Below are 21,629 nucleotides of genomic sequence, written 5' to 3' on the forward strand. Positions count from 1 at the left end.
AAATAAACATAAAATATTGATATACAATATTATATATTTTAATAGCTATCATCTCCAAAATCACTACATATCCATACGATGTATGGACGGGTCACTAGTTTGGAATAAATAATAACGGGAGTCACGGGTACGAATCCCGAATCTGAGGGGTTAAAATGGCCACATCGAAGCAATTCCTCCAAAAAAGCAATATTGCAATTTGATATTTGCGCACATAAAAGTGCTCATTGCAAACAAATGTGGGTGGAAGGGGATCTACTTCCTAGTGGTTCACCCTGGGCAACGGCATCACCTGACTCCCCAGTCAGTGATGACGGCTGAATGATCCCCCTGCAGAGTGGTAGGGCCCGTAAGGGACCGCCTGGCTTGCGACCACCCACCCTCTCACTAAAGTCTGGCGCCAAGTAGCTTGCTGCGTTCCGTCGCGTGTGTGAGAGTGCCAGTGTCTTTCTGGATAAGCTCGTTCCACTATCTCTTCTTCTCGGGGAAGAATGAAGTCAAAAGCGAACCCATCATAATTAAAAAAAAATGTCAAATAGCAATATTACTTTTTTAGAGAAATTGCTTCGATGTGGACATTTCAACCCCTCAGGTTGTTGAGATCCCCCAAGGGACTAAAAACGGGTTAAAATAACTATTTCAACGATCCTACCATCTGCAAACTTGTTTGTAGTTAGCTACATGCTCTCGGTTACAAGACTCTACGCGTTACAACTTTTAAATCCAACAAATTTTCTAGTCAAAAGTATTGTAATACTCCTTACAGATACAGCTAACTTTCAAAGTTGGAAATGCAGATATTGAGTGCAAATGTGCATACAAATACATACTGCACTATGCTGCACTCGGCTCCAAGTTTTAATGGACTTGCTATATCGGAACTTGATCTTACAGTTCGTGTAAGAAATACGTTTTTATACGAATACCACCCGCTTTCCATCTGTGACTTTGTTCGCATGGACTTTGGTTAACATAAACATAAACGGCCCATATACGTCCCACTGGTGGGCATAGGCCTCCTCAATCAACCGGAGAGGATATGCAGCACGCTGCTCCACTGCGGGTTGGTGGAGGTATTTGGGCTAGTAGCCTCGGACCAACGACTTAGCGTGCCCGGAATCATCTTACTTTTTCGAACAATCTGCAATGTCTTTTTTTCGGGGTACCGGACTTTGGTTATCACGATGTTTTTTATATCCCCTTTTAATCCCCCTAGGGGACGATTAACGAGATAAAAATATCCTTACGTTCTTTGTTAAGTCTCAAACTAAATCCATACCAAATGTAATTGAAATCGGCTCAGCGGTTTTAGTGTGCAAACGCAACAGACAGACAGAGTTACTTTGGCAATTATAATATTAGTGAGGAATGTGGATCCTTTCATAGTTTCTATTAAAACTTTTTCATATACATATATTTCTGCCTTGTCTGAAAACCTTCAGATGTGATTTTTGTCTACAACTATCTCGCAACACGTTAGTTAGCGACGCGATTACTCTAGCCATAGAGGCAGCCAATCAGCTCGCGACACCAAAGACTTCAGGACCCCGATACCGACGTGGTCGACGATTTCCCTCAATCAGAGCTTATCGCTATCGACCTACTAGGGTCGACTAATTCTTTCAAATATTTTTCCTCTCAGACGACGCCCTGAGCCGAGGTTCGCTGATAAACGTTGTACGGGTTAAAGCCTTCAGCGCTCCCCACTTGTCCGGCCAAGTAGTTAATGCCATCTGCGGCAAATTTACAATAAGTTACGTCAAAAAGGTTAGTTAACGAACATAGTTACGGAACGAGGAAGGTTTTTTGAATAAAATCGCATCCGTAAGTATAAATAAGTGACCTTTCAAAAAGGCGCTTAAAAAGCAACAGTGAAAAATAAATTACTAATAAAGAAGATTTTGTAACTTTTTATAAAGTTTCAAAAAGTTCGAAAACATTTCACAGTAAAATTCACAAAATCGAACTACTGGCGCCATCTCGCAGAATACGAAGGAACTTGCAACGTATCGCAGTGACGCCTTCGTAACTGTTTGAAAACCACGTAGTTCCAGCTTTTCCCGAAAGAATGGGTACACTCGTAGTTATTAAAACCGTTATATTTTGTGAAAAATAAATGAATGCGCTATATATGTATAACAACAATACATGATATAATGTAGTCACGCAAGTAATTCCGAATCCCTAATAGATTGGTCGTGACATAGGTAATTCGCAGACAACATTAGGCAAAATGTAGCCTTTCGGTGTGTGATTACTTATCATAAAAAACAATCGAAAAATATTGAATACGATTACTAATAGGAATAAATCTTATCTTTCTTCTGTTAAACATCATAATATTTTCAATGTTTTCAAAATTATGCTTGACATTTTCCTTGTACATATCGTTTTCCCTAATAACTTCTTAGAACTTCACTTATTATGTTTAACAACTATTTATTTATATTGTTTTTGTTTTGTTCTGCACTTGCAAAAGTCTCACTTGATAAACATAATATTTAAGTTCAACAGTCGCGTCGCTGTCAATATCAATGTATCCAAGACCGCTGACCCTTGACTCTAGATAATGTTTATTTATATTTTAATATTATAATTATGAAGTAATTCTGTCTGTCTGTTACCGTTTTAGCTTTGGGCTCACGAGCCGGAGATCCCGGGTTCAAATCCCGGAGGGAATATATAACAAAAAGTCACTTCGTGATCCTTGGTTGGCTTAGAGGATATTGTTTGAGGGATTGTGTGCTTTCTAACATGATAGACAACTGTTATAGGCCACCCTTGCCTCCATGAGGTTCATCATATCAATTTATTTATTTAAGTATTTAATAGACGAAAGAAACATACAAAAAGCAGACAATACAGGAAGCTTATCTCTAAGAAAGATATTTCTTCCAGCTGACTTACGTGACAAGGAGACATTAATGGTATTATGATAGATATACCAAAATACACGTACAAATTATATGAAAATAAATTGAGAATCCATCTTAACATATACCTTGTATCAACGGCAGCTGCAAGTTTTCTTTGATTGCTTTTGGCTCTAAGGGTAGGGTTTACGGGCGTGAGGGTATGTATGTAATGATAAATCATAGGCTAAGACCTACATATAGCGCGATATAAATGATATCCACGCAGATGAAGTCGCATACAAAATGCTAGTTAATATAAATAAATTATATAGATTTTTTACCTTCATATGCTCCTGCAGAAACTATATGTTTATTCTATGAAAGAAGTTCAAAGAGAAACGTTGGTGTGATAAGTCTAAAAATGATAAAGTTGTTTGTATTTATTTGTCTTGTTTCGGTAAGTAAATCTATAAGTGACAGACATACTTATATAAACCTGACGCCCGCGATACTTAATAGGCTGGGAAGAGCCTGCATTTAAACTGTGTCTTACCTATTTTTATGTGTTTATGTTGTTTTCAAGTTATTGTGTCCTACTTTGTAATTGTTCTTTGAGTGTGTAAGTTATCTTTTCTTTTCCAGGCAACCTATGCTGAATTATTCCTACAGAGAAACAAAGGCGCTACTTTGGTAATTATTTACTATAATTATTATCCTTAACTTTCTCTTCTGCTTTGTATTTGTGTGTGTAATCTTTTGAACTTTCCGTTCTCTTTTATCTTTCTTCTTCTTTATGTAGTTTGTATCCTTCCAGAAACCGTTATCAGCGTGTTGTGATATTCCTGAATTAGGCAATTCAAAGCCGTTGACTGAATGTTCTAATCCCAAATTGCCTGGACCCGTAAGTACTTGATCCCATTATTATGAAAAGACGTTTAAGGTTAGGTTTTGGGATATTTGTGAACTCCTTGTATGTAGCGAATAGGTGCTACTTTTTAACGGCCTCCGTGGTCTACTGGTTCAATCGTTGGTCTCTTGATCTGAACGTTCTAGTTACAATTGCCGGTGAGGACCTATCTCACTTTGTGATCCCTAGTTCTCAAGTAATATGAAAGTAATTTCTTTGCCACCTGTTCCAACATCAAGTGTAGAAACTAGGGGCAAAGAAAGAGGGTAGACTTAGAAAATTATGGATCCACCTAATTCACTTCACTCCAGTTTCATCAGTCATACCGTGATCATGGCACTTGCAACAGTGTTGAAATATTGAGAATCTCATATACCTGATTTTAACGCGATATGACCCCGGTATTATGTGTTTCAACTACTATTTACTGATAAATGAAGGCATCGCGAGTAAATGTATGTATTAACTCATAATCCTGTACCTACTTGATTAAATATGCTTTTATCATAAAAAACAGACCCCCCAAGTAGCAAACAAGAATTGTGATTAAGTCATATATGTCTAAACTTTAGCTAAAGTGAGATTTATCCAAATCAAATAGGACTTATTAGGACTTCATAAATTCTTTTCCTTCTTTAATACTATATAGTTTTCAACAAATCCTACTTTAGATAATTTAGAATACACAAAACCAAGTTAAGTATTCTCAAAACTATTTAGTCTTATCTCAGCCTACTGTTAAGTCTAAAAGTATATTTTTACTTTACTCAGATTATTTGAAGGCTCACTTAATACTAAATTGATTTACTGAAGTATCAGTTTAGTCTTGTAAAGTAAAAAATGAATTGCCTAGATATACTTAAGGCAATTTTAATACTAAGCTTTGAGATTAGATTAGTTAAGATTATTTGTTGCTCTTATACAAGACTGTTTTATTCGTTTTTGACTACAATAAGTAAAACATAAGAAAAGTCTATTCACTGGACGATAAAATCGAAATAGAAGCAAGCAGAAAGATGGACGAAGTTCAAAAAATAAAAAGATCTGGTGGTTTTCGAATGCAGAAAATTAAATACAGAAAATTAACCTGTGATAATGCACATCCTACTGTTTTTGTTAGCGATGCGATATCTTCTTCATTGCTATCAATTTTTTCTATCGATTAGTATAACACAATCATTCAATTTTGTCAAAAAAATCGTAAGTTCCTGTTTTTCAATTCCGAACCAGCGTGTGGCGGCCCAGGTACCTACGTCTCGCACAAATCTTCTCAAAAATGATTAAACTAGTCTAACCTAGTCTAAGCGCACGGCAACACTACACCATGAAAAATCGAGTTTTATATTAAAAACCTGCTAAGTTCAAATTTAAAAGTAGGTGCCTATTAGTCTAATAATAAATAAATACTTTTCTTTCTTCTTTCATTCTTTCTTTTAATAATTTTAAAAATGTACCTATTTTTAACAAAGTTTCATTGACAATCATAAACATATCTATTTTAAGTTTTGTATATGGTAAAATGCATTTAAAGTGGGCATTAGATTTGCTTCCAATATTTTTTTAGCTTGATAAAGTCATCGGGAACTTGGTCGCCATTTTTAACAATAATGTTTTTGGTGGAATTAGAAACTACCGTGCACACGCACGTCGTTAATCAAATTGCAAGGGTTCTTCGTGTATACAATATTCAACGGATACTCGTTAATTTTTACAAAAATCACATTGTATCCGTTGGCAATTAGAAGCGCGGTGATCGTACCAACTTTGCGTCAGCGAACCATGTACCTATGAGAATGTATGTGCGGTGACTCGTTAGCAAATTGAGTTTGTTTGTAACTAAAAAACTGCTAACGATAATATTGAACTTGGCTCTCATTTCACATTTATGTTTTTGATTGGATATCATTACTTTTTGTAGGTAAGTACATATCCTCGTAACGCGTGGGTCCTTTTAAAAGGACAAATTCAAAACTAAAAGTCGACTTTATAAAAATAAAACATTTGAATAAGTACCTATTAAACTTGTTTAAGATTCACGTTAAGTTAAAAAAAATACACTTCTCATCAAAAAAATCGAAACACTTCCGTTTTCATTGTTTCTGTCCGAATTTAACACAAAAAAGAATTCATACGATGAAAAAAAATACATAAATGTATAGCTGGCAGTTTGGCCATTACAGTAATAAGCGAAAATTCTAAATTCAAAATTAGAATTTCATTTGTTTATCTAATAAACGAAATGAATCACTGTTTTGAGACAAATGTGTGTTTAGGGTTGGAGTACATTTAGCGTTTAAAAACTAAAAATTGGCGCCTATCCTTAAACTTTTTGTTTTTTATTTCAATACTGTGACTTTGGGACGTCTGAAAAAAGGTTTTTTTTTCTAAAACGTATGGATACTTCGCCCACAGAAGCCGCCCAAGTTGTGGCATTGCTGGATTCTGGCCTTAGTCAGCGTGTTGTGACTGCAAGACTGCATCTAAGCCTGTCATCTGTTCATAGAGTCTATAAACGTTATCGGGAGACTGGTTTGTTCACGCGCCGTTCAGGATCTGGCAGGAATCGGGTCACTTCTGAGCGAGATGATCGATTTATTGTAACAACTTCTTTAAGAAATCGACGCCTTAACGCTTTTCAACTGCAGCAGCGGCTTCGTGTTGTACGAAGGGTGGCTGTAAGTGACTCTACAATTAGAAGAAGGTTGAAGGATCGTGGACTGGTACCGCATAAGCCAGCAAATGGGCCGAAATTAACTGCAGACCATCGAAGAGCGCGCCTTAACTTTGCACGTGAGCACCTAAATTGGTCATACCTACAGTGGAGCAAAGTTCTCTTTTCTGATGAGTGTAAAATTATGCTGTATGGTAACGACGGAAGGAACAAGGTCTACAGAAGAGACGGAGAACGCTATGCACAATGCTGCATTGAAGAAAAGGTCAGCTATGGTGGCGGTTCTGTAGGTATGACCAATTTAGGTGCTCACGTGCAAAGTTAAGGCGCGCTCTTCGATGGTCTGCAGTTAATTTCGGCCCATTTGCTGGCTTATGCGGTACCAGTCCACGATCCTTCAACCTTCTTCTAATTGTAGAGTCACTTACAGCCACCCTTCGTACAACACGAAGCCGCTGCTGCAGTTGAAAAGCGTTAAGGCGTCGATTTCTTAAAGAAGTTGTTACAATAAATCGATCATCTCGCTCAGAAGTGACCCGATTCCTGCCAGATCCTGAACGGCGCGTGAACAAACCAGTCTCCCGATAACGTTTATAGACTCTATGAACAGATGACAGGCTTAGATGCAGTCTTGCAGCCACAACACGCTGACTAAGGCCAGAATCCAGCAATGCCACAACTTGGGCGGCTTCTGTGGGCGAAGTATCCATACGTTTTAGAAAAAAAACCTTTTTTCAGACGTCCCAAAGTCACAGTATTGAAATAAAAAACAAAAAGTTTAAGGATAGGCGCCAATTTTTAGTTTTTAAACGCTAAATGTACTCCAACCCTAAACACACATTTGTCTCAAAACAGTGATTCATTTCGTTTATAAGATAAACAAATGAAATTCTAATTTTGAATTTAGAATTTTCGCTTATTACTGTAATGGCCAAACTGCCAGCTATACATTTATGTATTTTTTTTCATCGTATGAATTCTTTTTTGTGTTAAATTCGGACAGAAACAATGAAAACGGAAGTGTTTCGATTTTTTTGATGAGAAGTGTATATGCCAGTAAAATGGATGAGAGTTGTGTTGTATCATGGGCGAAAAGCTGACAACCTATCACCGCTAAACACATGTTCCAACTTGCTTACCTACCCTCATAGTACTTGTCGAATGTGGCATCAAGTGGTTCCATGATCACTTAGTGCTCTGCCTACCCCGATAGGGCATATAGGCGTGATATGTTATGTTAAGTTAATCTACATACCTACCACAAAAAGACCGGCTGTCATGAGTTTTGATTACTTACTGATTCTTACATCTATAGTTAGGTACAGGCACTAATTAGGTATTTATGTTAAGCGTTCATAATAGAATCTAATTATTTAAAAGTTGCTAGTTTTTTTTTCCTTTGTATTCATCTAATTACCTATCTGCATACCAAATTTTAACTTTCTAGGTCATCTGCAACTGGGTTAGAGTTTTGATCTATAGGTCAGTCAGACAATGATAAAAGTGAGGATTTTTGGATATTAATATCTTTTTTTTTTTTTTATTTATTTATTATCATTATATCCTTAATCTAAATACATGGTTTGAATGATGCCGTTAAACCACAGAGGTTTGTCTCGGCACCCATTCGTCGCATTAAAACAGAAAAATAAAAAATAAAATAAAAATAATAATATAAAAATACAGAAAACATTGAAAGAAATGAACTCAAAAACACACACAGTGCACTGTCGTACCGAGTAGGCATAAATGCCAATCAATGCGGCGTACCTCGTATACGAGATACGAGATACGAGATCTAAATAACCGTTTGAGATAAGCTTATGAAATTTAGAACACATATGTATGTTGCAAGTCTCAATATATGAGCCAAATTTGATACGTTTATGTGATATAGTTTTTGATTTATGAGGGGGTCAAAAGTGGCTCCAGATGGTTCGTGTAATATTACACACGGTGCGGCTCGCCAGTTCTATTTCTTGAACTTGGCTTGACACGCTACCGCGTGTCTAGATACTTTTCTTTCTTCTTTCATTTCATTATTTCTTTTAATAATTTTAAAAATGTACCTATTTTTAACTAAGCTTTATTCACAATCATAAATATATTTTAAGTTTTGTGTATGGTTAAATGCATTTAAAGTGAGCATTAGATTCGATTCCAATATGTTTTTAGCTTGATAAAAGTCATCGGGAATTTGGCCGCCTTTATTAACAATAATGTTTTTGGTGGGATTAGAAACTACCGCGCACACACACGACGTTAATCAAATTGCAGGGGTTCTTCGTATATACAATATTCAACGGACACTCGTAATTTTTTACAATAATCACATTGTTTCCGTTGGCAATTAGAAGCGCGGTGATCGTACCTACTTTGCATCAGCGAACCATGTAGGTAACCTATGAGAATGTATGCGCGGAGACTCATTAGCAAATTGAGTTTATGTTTGTTAGTTCCATTTCTGATAAATATTAAACAATTAAGTAAATCACATTCCTATCCAAGTAAGAACTTAGCATAACAATATTGTTTATCTTCCACGAGTCGAAAAACTTACCTCTTAAACAAACATACTTTCCATACGTTTTAAAAGCTCGTTCGATTTTAATTGTTACTTGTTACATAGCTAATTCTGGCACAAAATAAACAAACATGATTTTACGACATTACTTCACTAAATCAAAATAGAGGATAACTTTAGATATAAGAGTTTTAAGTAGGAATTCACTAAATACTTTTTGTCTTAAGTGGGTATACTCCTAGACAATTGAAGTAAAATTTATCTTAACTAGTACTTGATGAAGTGCAACTTGACTTTACTTTTCTAAACTGATTCTTACGAAATCAATTGTTTCTAAAGTCTTACTTCATTTAGAAAAATATTACTTAACGCCATTTTGCACTTACGGGACGAAAACAAGTAATTTTTTTTGACAATATTATCGTCAAAAACTGAAGTAAATTAATATAATATTTCTGTTGTAGTAACAATTACTGCGTTCAGCTGTCACATATTAATAGAAAATGAATTTATCTGTACCATATGTCACCATTTTTTTTATTTGCTGAATAATCAATACAAATTTTATTATTATTTTTCTGGTATATTCAAGGCCCTTCTGTTTTTTAACACTTTCTATCGATTTTACACGAGAAACAATCATGCGTTTATAATTTCCTGTATGTGAAACGGCGGAATAACCTTTTGTTAAAATAACAACTAGTATTTTAGTCGCCATTTTCTTACAGACTTCATTTCTTGTGTTAATGTAAATGTTCGCCATTATATTCTAAAATAAAGACGCGTGAAGTAAAAATCGTTTTAAGTATGACCTGAAGTTTTACTTCGTTAAGTTACAATTGACTCAGTGCAATTCAATCCTATAGTCTTAACTAAGTATTGTAGATATCTTCAAGTATACATTCTTGGTATTAAGTGATACTACAAGAATTCTAAGTTTAGAATACGCAAGAACATTGTCTAAAGTAGGGTTTAAGTCTGACTTAGCGTTGTCTTAAGTCTGTCTTGTATAAGAGTTAAAGTATGTGCCCACTTTTACTAAACTGTGTCTTCAAGATATCTTGAGGGATATCTTGGAGACATATAAGACTTATCCAAGACAAGGGCTTGATTTAGTCTACTTGCCTTCAAGATATCTACAATTCTCTTTTAAGACAATCGGTTGCTACTTGGGCCATCTGCGTAAAAGAGTGAACAAAAACACACACACACACACACACACATTTGTGCGAATTATTACTTGAAGCAAATTATTTTATTTAAGTATCTCCATAAATGATTAGACCGCTTGACCCTTATAACAAAAAACTAGTGAACCTGTATTAACAAAAACTACAAAACTGTTGTTTTGATATACAAGTGCATTCATGAAGATATCCTTTTTTTAACCACTTGTTTGACCTCAAGACTTCTGATTTGGTTGTTAAGGTTTAGCCATTTTACCAACGAGGTTGTCAATAAAATAATCATGAGCACTAGGGATTACCCTGTTTTTAGTCTCGTCAAGTGATTTGAGTTTGAAACATTATAGTTTACGTACAATCAAAGAGCAAAAGTGCAGTTACTGATCCCGGCGAATTATTTGTAAATGGTGGTGAAATCATGAACCATTAGTTGTCATAATTATAAAATTTATGTTTTTGTAGATGTTTGTGGTCTATCACAGAAACGATATTTAATCAGGTCTTAAGTGCAACCTGTTAATTTATTTTTGCAAGAAACTGATTGGACTTTTGCACCTTATCGTACATTATCATACATAAGTATGTAACTTACGTATGTAATCCCTAATGGCATGGACAGACCACAAGTAAACAAAACAAAACTTGCAGCCCCTCGTTATATTTTCGCCTAGTAGTGAAAACCTCAGAGGCCCGTTACTCTTAATGTGAAATCCTAAGATAGACACTAATTACTGTAAAACAATAATATCAAAAACAACAGTAATAACCAACAATTTATTCCAGTGCAATGACGTCCAATGCGTGTTCGAGAAATCTGGGTTCCTTATTAACAACCAAACTCTAAACAAGGATACCTACAGGACCCACCTGCGGCAGTGGGCTGAGAACCACAAGGGCTGGTCAGAGGCTGTGGAGAAAGCCATCCAGGATTGCGTGGATAAGGAACTTCGACAGTATCTAGACCAACCTTGCAAAGCTTATGATGTGTTCACTTGCACTGGAATCGCTATGATAAAGGTAATATTGTAATTATTATCCACACTGTATATATATTAAGGCCTTATAAAAAGGAGACGCAAGTTCTTGTGACTTATATGCGTGAGTTTATATAATATATATTATGTAATTTGAATTACAAATAGTTCATCATAATTGTAACAAAAAACACATATTACCTATATTGGCATTAATAAAGTGTGAAGACACTCGAAAAAAGAAGAATAATAGGATAACTCACTGATCGAATGTTTTCTTTTCTAACAATAAAATGCTTTTATTTCAGAAATGTCCTAAAGAAGCGTGGAAGTGTTAGCAGGCAGACCAACAAGATCTCTCCTTAATAGCATAAATAATTGTTATATACCTATGACGTTTATTGTAAATTACAATGTCCGAGAAAAGAAATCTAGAAAATACTTCGATATAATGTCACTTCTGAACAAATAAAAAATTACTTCGTGTTTCTAACTTCATGTAACTTCATGTTTGCAATCATGCAAATATTATATTTTAAAACAAAAATAATAAAACAGGGCAGAAACCGACCCCTGAGGTACGCCGATTATGCTATCATTAAAGTCACACGTCTGTATATCCGTCAGTTCATTGTACTATGCGCTATTGTTTGTACACGAAGTCCTCTAATGTACCTTGTACCTATATACAATTGGCGGGACTTGAGGATGGAAGCATACGTATAATTGTCTACGGCCGCATTGTCCAAGGCCTTAGTTCCACTTGACACTGATCACAAACCGTGAGCCTCCTTGAGGACATCCGATGTCATGCTTATCTTTGTGCCTAATTCAAAATTAATTGAAGATTTTCATGTCAAATTGATTAAGTTCATTGACATTGTTTCGATGATTTGGCTGGTGAGTAATAGTTCAGATTTTATTTCAAATTATAATAACTTTTTTACCTACATATTTCTTGTTTAATATTTTTTTGCTTGGACCTGAGTCTTACATAGGGCGGGGAATACCTATTGCTGCAGCCATATTATTCACGTGCTAAGGTTAAATTACGTACATGTTTACTGCAATGATCAAAACCAAAGATAGTGAACAGTAATGATAAAAAATCTGAAGTGGTGCGAATCGGACGTATGTTTAACTGGGTTCTCTAGGTTTACTAAAGGTACCAATTTGTATAACTTTGTGAGAGTAGAAATATAGAAAAGAGATAGAATCCATTCGCCTGCTTATCATCTTGTACTTACAAGACTCATGTAACGACTACTTATGAAGAAGAGTCATGCCAAGAGTGTTTGTCGGCGCAAATTTAATCCCGCGCTTTCCCTTACTTCTTAGCGGTTTACGGCGATTTAGCCTAAAGTTTGACCCAGAAGGGGTGAGGTAGTTCTGCCTCGCTCGATATCCAATACGAATTGGTGCGGGGCACAGAGTTACCGTTCTACGCAGTATATTCTTTATTCTACGCTTTATAGTGCTTTCAAATCTCCTTTCATAGATTATAACAACTAATTAGCTTTAGGTTTATTTGATAATGTTGATTTGAAATTAATGTTTACGTTGTGTCTAAACATCTTTTACCTAAACTATTAATCGCTGGCAGTGCGTGTCAGATAGGATGATGAAATAGTATAATACCGTAATATTAATGATACATACAGTTCTGAAAAGTCAACTAGGAAATGTTAGGTTACAATTTCCAGTAATTACTAACTAGCTGTTATTGACACATGCTATATTGAATGCATGGCGTAAAAATAAAGCCACGTGAGAGAGTTGTAGTTTTTCAGCTGCATAAATTTCTTTCTGCAACAAAATTAGCTTCAAAAATACCATAGCTACCGTACTGTGGTGTATAATAACAAATCACTCATCTTTTTTACAATCGCACCCTAAGAAATGGTATTACTATAGTAAACATTAAAATTGTAAAGGTCGTACTCAATAGAACAAGGTGGTAGACCCACTATAGTGTCCTAGTGATATAGGGCCTTTAGGGTTCTGTTGAGCCTCCACAATGTACCAGCCTCTACCGCTCAGTTACGTCAGGCACTCCCTGGGCATTTCAAAAATATTTCTCATAGAGCAACGAATCCATTCGCAGGTACATAGCAATGGATGAGATAGAGACATGTCATCGGCACGACGAATAAGAAGAAGACGAAGTATATATAGCTGTTTCTGTTTTTTTTTTAATTTAATTTTATTCATATTTGTTACGCTTCCTACAGCAGCATACCTACTCTCTCAGCAAGGAACATTAGAAAACAAGTTGCGTTAATGAGTCACATTAACATAGATTTTAAATATACAAGACTGAATAAGACACGGAATAGTAAATCAACATACAATAACAGATTGTAAAGACAATAGTAAAGCCCATGACATGGCATTTGTGAATATTATTTACTCAGAACCAGTTCGTTACTAATAGCAATTCGATGGGCTTTAAAAGAAGACTTACGTTTTAAAGAACTGCAAACAACTTCACTAAGCAGAACACTTTAAACATTTGTCAATATATTCTGTAATGAATATACCTGGTACCGTCGTCATCATCATTAATTTAAGAAACACACAATTTTTAGAGAAAAAAGTGCAGTGGTTTTCCTCTTGCTTTCCGCCCCTTTTGGCTTTTCTTTATTTAATTAGAAATTTCACGATACGCCCATTTTCGTAAAAGGTCGTATGGCCTAGATGCTTTTTGAAATTCAAATCTTATTGTTAAACTTTTCTAGAAGTTGGAAACTTGCGAGGTTAAAATATTTCTATCATATTCTTTGCAGCTTTCATGATGTTTACTTGTCATCACTATATATCTAGTGTTGCAGAAAATCAGAGCAAAAGACTATTTGTTTTTTTATAAACTTAGTAGATCCATGCAATTATCAATGTTGTGCAAGATAGCACAACCATTTTATTGATGCCGTTTTTATTCCTTTATCGTCTTTGTATTTTGATATGACTTTGTCGTTTGGCACCTGAGAAAATATATTGTTATTGCATGAGAATCAGGTTTTATTGGTAGTTCGCCAATAAATGTAAATAAGATAAACGTTATTATGTAACTATTACAGCAAGATGCCGGTTATAGACCAGTCATTAGTCGCGTTGCAGCCACGCCATAAAAAACTTCACGAACCACAATTGCATCGTCGTTAGGAGTCCATTAGTTAGACGTGATCCTCATTTTTCCGCATTCAATGTGAACAAGTACTTATGAGTAGCTTGGTGAGGCGTGGGTACTCAGTTCATCATGCGATGGGTTGACAAGCCTAATAAGGAATATACACTGACCTGCTTAACAATGTACCACACTTTGAAAATGATAAAAAGTTTTTAAACACGCAAGATAAAATTTCGAAATGAAAAGGAGTCGAAATGTTACTAATTTTGATCATAAAAACACTGATGAAGTTATCTATAAAATATATTTTTTTTATTTTAAATCTCTAATTACTAAGTACATATAGTAAAGATAAAAATATATTTAAAAGTATAGTACTTAGGTTTGCAGGCGAGTGTAGTTGTGAGTTTGAGGAGTTACTGTAAAAACTTTAATACTTGTCAATTACTCGTCCCTTTCCTAGTAATAAAGTCTGTTAAAATAGATTTAAGTACAAAATAAGTTTTGTGGTTTGTCTCATTATGTTTTACATCATCCTTTTAACAAGTAATAAATAAGCGGAATTTGTGGTTTGTGTGGGATGAAATAAACTTAGAATGTTTCAAACATAGCATAGCGCCTGTATCGTGAAGGGTTAGGCAGAGCTTTATAGTTGGCACATCCACTCCTCGCCAGCTATTTGTAAGTCCCATGTAGTAAAGGGCGAGCCTATTGCCCTTAACGGAGCCCAATTTTGAGGGAAACCTAATCTTACAAGGTTAATTTATTATAAATTTTAAACTGAAAACCTGACACCATGGTTGATGAGGTCCGTTATTGACCGAACAACTAACACGACAGTAGAAGAAGAACGTTTACAACTTTTAACTACGATAAGGTGCAAAAGTCCAATCAGTTTCTTGCAAAGTAATAAATTAACTGGTTGCACTTAAGACCTCCTAGTTACATATCGTTTCTGTAATAAACCAAAAACACCTACAAAAACATAAATTTTATAATTATGACAACTAATGGTTTCACCACTATTTCCACATAATTTGCTGAGCTCAGTGACTGCACTTTTGCTCTTAGATTGTACATCGATTCCTATAGACCCTTCTAATTTTATTTTAAGTTATACCGTCATTTTCTTATCTGCCGAAAAGAAAGGAACAGGTATATACGTATAGGCGTAACTTAAAATAAAATTAGATGGTGTCTACAGGAATTAGCACCACTATTAAGCGTACGTCACATTTTTTTAGCATGTCGTATATTGTATAAATTGTTGACTGATGAATGATTAAGTATATACGTGTAATGATTGTAGTACAGTAGTTAATATAAAGCAGGAAACTAGAGTTACAATAGAATGACCAATTTACTCGTTGTAAATAATTGTATTTTTCATATACGAGGAGGTATATGAAGCATTGCAAATTACCTTGCGGGCGTTCCCTTGAAAGCATAAACTAGTAACAAACAGTCATCTCAGCTTTTATTAACAAGCTGTGAATTCGTCCTATTAGGGGCTGTATCCTTATACAGACTGTCTGCATTTGAAGTACCGGCCAGCTGCAAAATTTCTTGCAGTGAGGGACTTTCCAGGCTACGTTCACGAATTACAATATAGATGGCGTTGTACAGCTCTAACGTGATATTTGCCTACTTTCTATATACTCGGGTACATACATATTACAAAATGCAACACAAGGAATTGTTACATATTATTATTGTGATCTAAATATTAAGCAACAATTCCTTATGTTGCTTAATAATTAGATCACAATAATAATATGTATACAATAATGGTGCTACCTACATTACTTTTCTTCATTTTGATCAGAATAATAATGGGTGGATGATGTAATTGTGCCCGAGTGTAGTAAAAAGGATCATCATTTATACCTAAAAGCAAAGATAAAAGAAGCATAATATGTCTGTTCCATGAAATTAGAAGGTTAGACGAAGGAGCATCTGTACGGCGCAATCTATTTTGGTTTTGAGGAACGTAGCCCGAAAAATTGCTCGTTGATATTTCAAATACAGTTTGTATATAAGCACATTGAAAGACTTGACGTCCCTAAAATCTAGCGAATCTACGCGAATTTCCTTTCAATTAAAATGTCATAGATTCGACATACTACAGACACGACTGATCTTTAGTTTCTACCTGCTTAACATAACATAACAAATACAATATTGCACAAACAGGAAAATACAAAACAAAAGAGAAATAGAATTAGTACAATTGGCGGCCTTATTGCTAAGTAGCAATCTCTTCCAGGTAACCTTTAAATATAGGAGACATTGAATATTATATAATAATTATATATTAATATATAATATAGCGGGATAGTGGAGCACCGGAATACTTGTACGTATAAAAATAATATAATACTGCTTGCTAAAGGAAGACTTAAAAAAAATCAGCAAGCATATATTCATGACATCATCACTAATTTCAGAAAGAAACTCGACTCCAATGTCTTGTACACGGACGAAGGGTAGTGTACATAGCTACAGAGGCTGCAAAAGATCGCGAGGAGTGGAAATCTGTTATTCGAGCCCTACATCTCAACAGGGGATAAAAGGATTAGGAGAAGAAGAAGAATAATAATAATACCAGGTGAGACAGATGGATAAGACAATACGCATAAAGGGCATTGCATACGATCAAGACTTCCAATAATTGACAGGTAAAAAACCTAATCCTAACGACCTCCTGCCGCCTAATCTTTGTCCAGCGACACCTTGATTGTTTCCCGCGCACAATGGTCACGGCTGCGCCGGCGCATATCGCTATATAACCGGCGCGCGCGACGTCACGACATCATTGCAGCAAAATGTTCGCTCCCAGCTGTGTTCTCTTACTCGTAGCAAGCTTCCAGGTTTGTTTCTATAGGATAATTAGAAATAATAGTGCTATTGTGTGAAGCTGATTCACATAGGTTTAGGTATTGTGTGTTGCGTTAAACGCTGCTTTATTGCCCTATCTCACTAGGACACCATGGTTGCGCCACCATTGCACCAGCGGAATTACTAAGGGTTTCGTTGCCAGCGACAAATAGGTTACGCAAATATTTGGTGTACATCCCCTTTATATTTGCAATAGCAATGCATGCAAGTATCTCAGTAAGATAGGTAAATCCCCCCCGCCCCACCCTTGCGTTAGTTTTAGTTAAGAAAAACTAATACTATTATATTATATTTGTTTATGTACAATAGCAGCTCAGAGCTGATGCGTGTACTTCACTGCACTTGTTTTTAAGATTGTTATTTTCTGTTATCAAAATAGAAGGAGCATTCAATTATTACATTAATTATTAATGATTATTATGATTTTATTTTATATTTTTTAATTTAAAAATTATTTGTAACTTTAAGGAACTATCAACGACGTTCATGATGAATTTGTGTTGTAATTTGTTTAAGGGTTACAAGAGGTACGGTTTTCTAGACTAAAGTGTACCATTTCTGGACAATGGCCTCCCCATTTTCATCCATCTCCGCCCTAAGCAATGTCTCTATCCCCTAAGTTATAAGTTTAATTTGTAAATATTATCTCTAATATAAAAGTCATACACACACTTTAAGGCTAATCTGTTTACCATCAATGTTTCTTCCAGTATAAACTTTTAATTATACTTATTTTGCAGGTGATATACTCACAAGGGCCGCCGCAGGGGCCCCCAGGCCCTCCAGGGGGGCCCCAAATTCCACCACAGTGCAGAGGACCTCCAGCTGGTGTGGTAAGTACATACATGCGTAAGCTCCACCCGTAATTCCTCATAAGGTAGGCAGCAATAAGTACCAGACAACTTTCAGCCACACAGATGCGCGTGTACGATAACGTCAATGTGTAGTGTCTGTGTAAAACGAGGTTGTTTCTATGAAGTGTCCGAGGTGTGAGGAAGCACAAAGATGGATATGATGGACAATATAATAATATGTTGTATGATCCATACTTACTTACTAATCTAATGCACAAGCAGTCCTTGTTGCAATCTTGTTACAAATCTTTGTTGTTCTGTTCATTTACGCAAGATCTGTTGATATACCAATTACAATAGATTGTGCATTGCTTAACGTGTAGGTTTGCTTTCCGAAATTCTCTGGGTAACGCTTGCTTCTATGCTTATCTTCTCGGACATGTAATATTTGACATTGGGATTGTGTCTTTTCTGGCATGATGGACAAATGTTACGGACGATATCATAGAAAAAAAATAATCCTGCGTATAGAACGGCAACTCTCCGCTCCCCACCAGCGTCTGAGCTAGGTTTACCTCACCCCCTCGAATATAGTTTAGACTTGAATTGTATGGTATCAGACGTCACACACCCAGACGCGGTAATGGCAATGTGTAGTGTGTGTGCAAAACGAGATTGTTTGTATGAAGTGTCCGGGGTGTGACGATAGGCTGATCCCATATGGTTCATCATATCCATCTTAATAGACTTCGTATCAACAGTGACTGTAAGATGGAAATTGTCTTCAATTACTTGTGACTCCGCCCATCCGTGCATCCTTATACAGGCGTAAATTTATGTTTAATTATGTAGATTGTTTGTTTTTATGGTAAGTCGATAAAATTAAAAGTAATGTACCTAATTCCTTCCTACTGCGGAACCGCAAGTATAGACATCATACAGCCATCGATGTACGATATGGTACTATAGAGTCATTTTAGACACAAAGATCTAACGAATTAAATGAACTGAATGATGACGGATGATCAACCCTTCGCTCAGTTAATCATTTCAAAAGGAATTTGCTAAATTCCCTGAAAGATAAACAGCTGAACGCGTTTTATATTATATATTTGCTCTCTTCAAAATGTCATTATACTTACATTTGCTGTATAAATTCCAGAAGGAGCGACCGCACGAGTGTTGCAAGATTCCTCCGTTCTTCAGTGAGAAGGACTTCGAGGCCTGTGGGTTTAAGCAGCTGGACGCATCTGAGGGACGCCAACAGGGGCCACCAGAGGTGAGTCATGGCGATCAATATTGTATAACTTTGGATTCCGTAAAAAAAATAACTTTGAACTTTGAATCTTGTCAATTGCCTAGTGTGTGAATTTTCTACAATATTTATAACAATTTTATTAAAATAAAGGTTACTCTGGCGATTCATCCCGTGATCATAACCAACAGTAGGATAAAAGCTCAACCCTACAAAACAATTTTTTCCTTTACCGTTGTCACAGGCTAGGGTTTAAGTACATTCAATTACTCCTATAAAGAAAGTAAAACAGATAGATAGATAGATCATCTATTTGCATGAAGACAGTTCAATTGTCTTAATAGGTAATGTACAGGGTGTTAGTGACATCGAAACGACTACTGAGAGGATGATTCAGACCATGATTCTGAGTTAATATCAAGTGGATTTTTTTAACTAAGTATTGAAATTATCTAGTCTACTATTGATCGGCTACACAGCAGCATTGACTTATAGTAACCTTAACGTGGTAAATGAACGTCCTTCATGCATGACGTAATCCAAGACCATGACGAAACATGCAACAACCTTATTACCTTACCAAGGAAGTCCTCAATGCTACCGAACTGCAACTTCTTCCTACACCTGACCTTGAAGAATAATTTTAGTTTTGCCTAACACAGTCGGCTCGACCATTATAGGCGGCGATACGGCTCTCCACCAATAACGTTGGTCTAATAGAAAGCTCGGTGAGGTGTGGCTACTTATTTCATCTTGCGATAGATGTGCCTCTAACCCCAATTGTGATGTAGTCGTGAGCTTATGTTATGTTATTATTAATAGCCATGTGTGCATCATCATCACCAACCCATTAACGTCCCCACTGCTGGGGCACGGGTCTACCCTATAGATGGATAGGGAGATTGGGCCTTAAACCACCACGCGGGCCCAGTGCGGATTGATGGTTATTAACGACTGCTAATGTAGCCGGAACCAACGGCTTAACGTGCCTACTGAAGCACGTAGGAGCTCGAGATGAAGACGTTTTTTTCTGTGGTCACCCATCTTATGACCGGCCTTTGCGAAAGTTGCTTAACTTCGACAATCGCAGACCGAGCGCGTTAACCGCTGCGCCACCGAGCTCCTGTGTGCATCACTGCAGGGCAAAGGCCTCTCTCCTTTTCTTTCACTGCTCCGAGTTCCCAGCCTGTTCACAGCATTGCTCCAGAAAACGTTCCAGCTCGTCAAACGACCCCAAAATTTTGCTCTCAAATTTATTTCACAATTGGGTAGTCAAATCAGTTCCTTTTTACTTAGTGTCAAAAGGCTAAATTACTATAGAACTTGTTTGAAAAAGGTCGCACTTATCATTACATTTATCTTTATTAAAATTCATAAATAAGTTAAATAGAAAAAAGTAAACGTTTTTTGTCACCTTTAGATTGGTCTTTACTTAGTAATAAGAATTTCATAACTTATCTTTGACCTAGGAAACTACTCAATGACACAGGAACACAGTCTAAAATAATAATCATCACAAACCAGTTACTTCGTCGCGCTCTACCTGTGCCATGGGCCATGGTACAGCTGGTTGGTAGCTGAATCATCTTATTTATATCACAATTCATCTTGCAGTGCTCGAAGCAGATGTGCATTTTGAACAAATATGGTCTCACCAAAGATGATGCGGTAGACCAAGAGGCGGTTTCGGCGTATATGGACAAATATGCGGAAACGAATGAAGCTTTCAAGCCGTCGGTAACCCTGGCAAAGCAGAGGTGTCTCGGGAGGGAGCTCCCGGGTCCCCCACAGATTTGTGAAGCCAATAAGATGGTCTTCTGCATTGGATCCACGCTGTTTTCCGTAAGTATTTTTGTTCTTTAATATTCTCCTGAGACATAGTTAAATAATGGGGTATGGTTTTAAAAGGACTTTTGGCCTTACGACCATAATTTGCATTTGGCTACAATCTTATACTATTAGTAAGTAACACTGAACTAAGGTGACATGCTACCTGGCATGCTACTCATTATATTCTTGATAACTCCGATATCATAATGGTAGAAATGCAAGTAATCAAATGAGAACTCGCAGTCACTTTTAATACGAAGTCTTCTATAAAAATGAAATTAATAATAATATGTATATATTAGATATATGTTTAGGTTAGACTATCTCCTCCTATTAACTATGCTAGTTATTTAATTATATCATCCACCAAAAATCAAGTAAGTAACATTTTTTTTTCAGGAATGTCCAGTTTGGGAACAAACTGATGGCTGCCAAGCGCTGAAAAACCACATGGAGCAATGCAAACCTTTCTTCGTCAAAGCTTAACTCCAGAGCATTTAGCAATCGCAAATACATTTAGTAGATAAAAATTATTACGTATATCTATATTAATTTATATGTACTCTTATTCACTTTTGTAAATAAACATAATTTCTGATTAAGAAGAAAA

General features: G+C 36.1%; 2 protein-coding genes across 2 annotated transcripts; both read left to right on the forward strand.

The window, feature by feature from the left end:
- Positions 1-3,154: 3,154 nt before the first annotated feature.
- LOC126371550 (uncharacterized) lies at positions 3,155-11,597 on the forward strand. Its single transcript, XM_050016875.1, has 5 exons — positions 3,155-3,312; positions 3,498-3,545; positions 3,670-3,756; positions 10,925-11,158; positions 11,424-11,597. Exons 1-5 carry the CDS (start codon positions 3,277-3,279, stop codon positions 11,451-11,453), a joined length of 435 nt encoding a protein of 144 aa, XP_049872832.1. The 5' UTR covers positions 3,155-3,276; the 3' UTR covers positions 11,454-11,597.
- A 5,359-nt stretch (positions 11,598-16,956) lies between these two features.
- LOC126371538 (general odorant-binding protein 67-like) lies at positions 16,957-21,629 on the forward strand. Its single transcript, XM_050016864.1, has 5 exons — positions 16,957-17,112; positions 17,881-17,973; positions 19,097-19,213; positions 20,804-21,031; positions 21,419-21,629. Exons 1-5 carry the CDS (start codon positions 17,068-17,070, stop codon positions 21,503-21,505), a joined length of 570 nt encoding a protein of 189 aa, XP_049872821.1. The 5' UTR covers positions 16,957-17,067; the 3' UTR covers positions 21,506-21,629.

The sequence above is a fragment of the Pectinophora gossypiella genome, chromosome 12 (assembly GCF_024362695.1).
Source record: "Pectinophora gossypiella chromosome 12, ilPecGoss1.1, whole genome shotgun sequence".
Lineage (NCBI taxonomy): Eukaryota > Metazoa > Arthropoda > Insecta > Lepidoptera > Gelechiidae > Pectinophora > Pectinophora gossypiella.

Bases quoted from the DNA above. Each gene is read 5' to 3' on its own strand.
- LOC126371538 (XM_050016864.1), top strand. From the start codon at position 17,068: ATGTTCGCTCCCAGCTGTGTTCTCTTACTCGTAGCAAGCTTCCAG. The intron at 17,974-19,096 runs GTAAGTACATAC...TATAAATTCCAG, and splicing joins GAGGACCTCCAGCTGGTGTG to AAGGAGCGACCGCACGAGTG. The intron at 19,214-20,803 runs GTGAGTCATGGC...TTCATCTTGCAG, and splicing joins GCCAACAGGGGCCACCAGAG to TGCTCGAAGCAGATGTGCAT.
- LOC126371550 (XM_050016875.1), top strand. From the start codon at position 3,277: ATGATAAAGTTGTTTGTATTTATTTGTCTTGTTTCG. The intron at 3,313-3,497 runs GTAAGTAAATCT...TTTCTTTTCCAG, and splicing joins TATTTATTTGTCTTGTTTCG to GCAACCTATGCTGAATTATT. The intron at 3,757-10,924 runs GTAAGTACTTGA...AATTTATTCCAG, and splicing joins ATCCCAAATTGCCTGGACCC to TGCAATGACGTCCAATGCGT.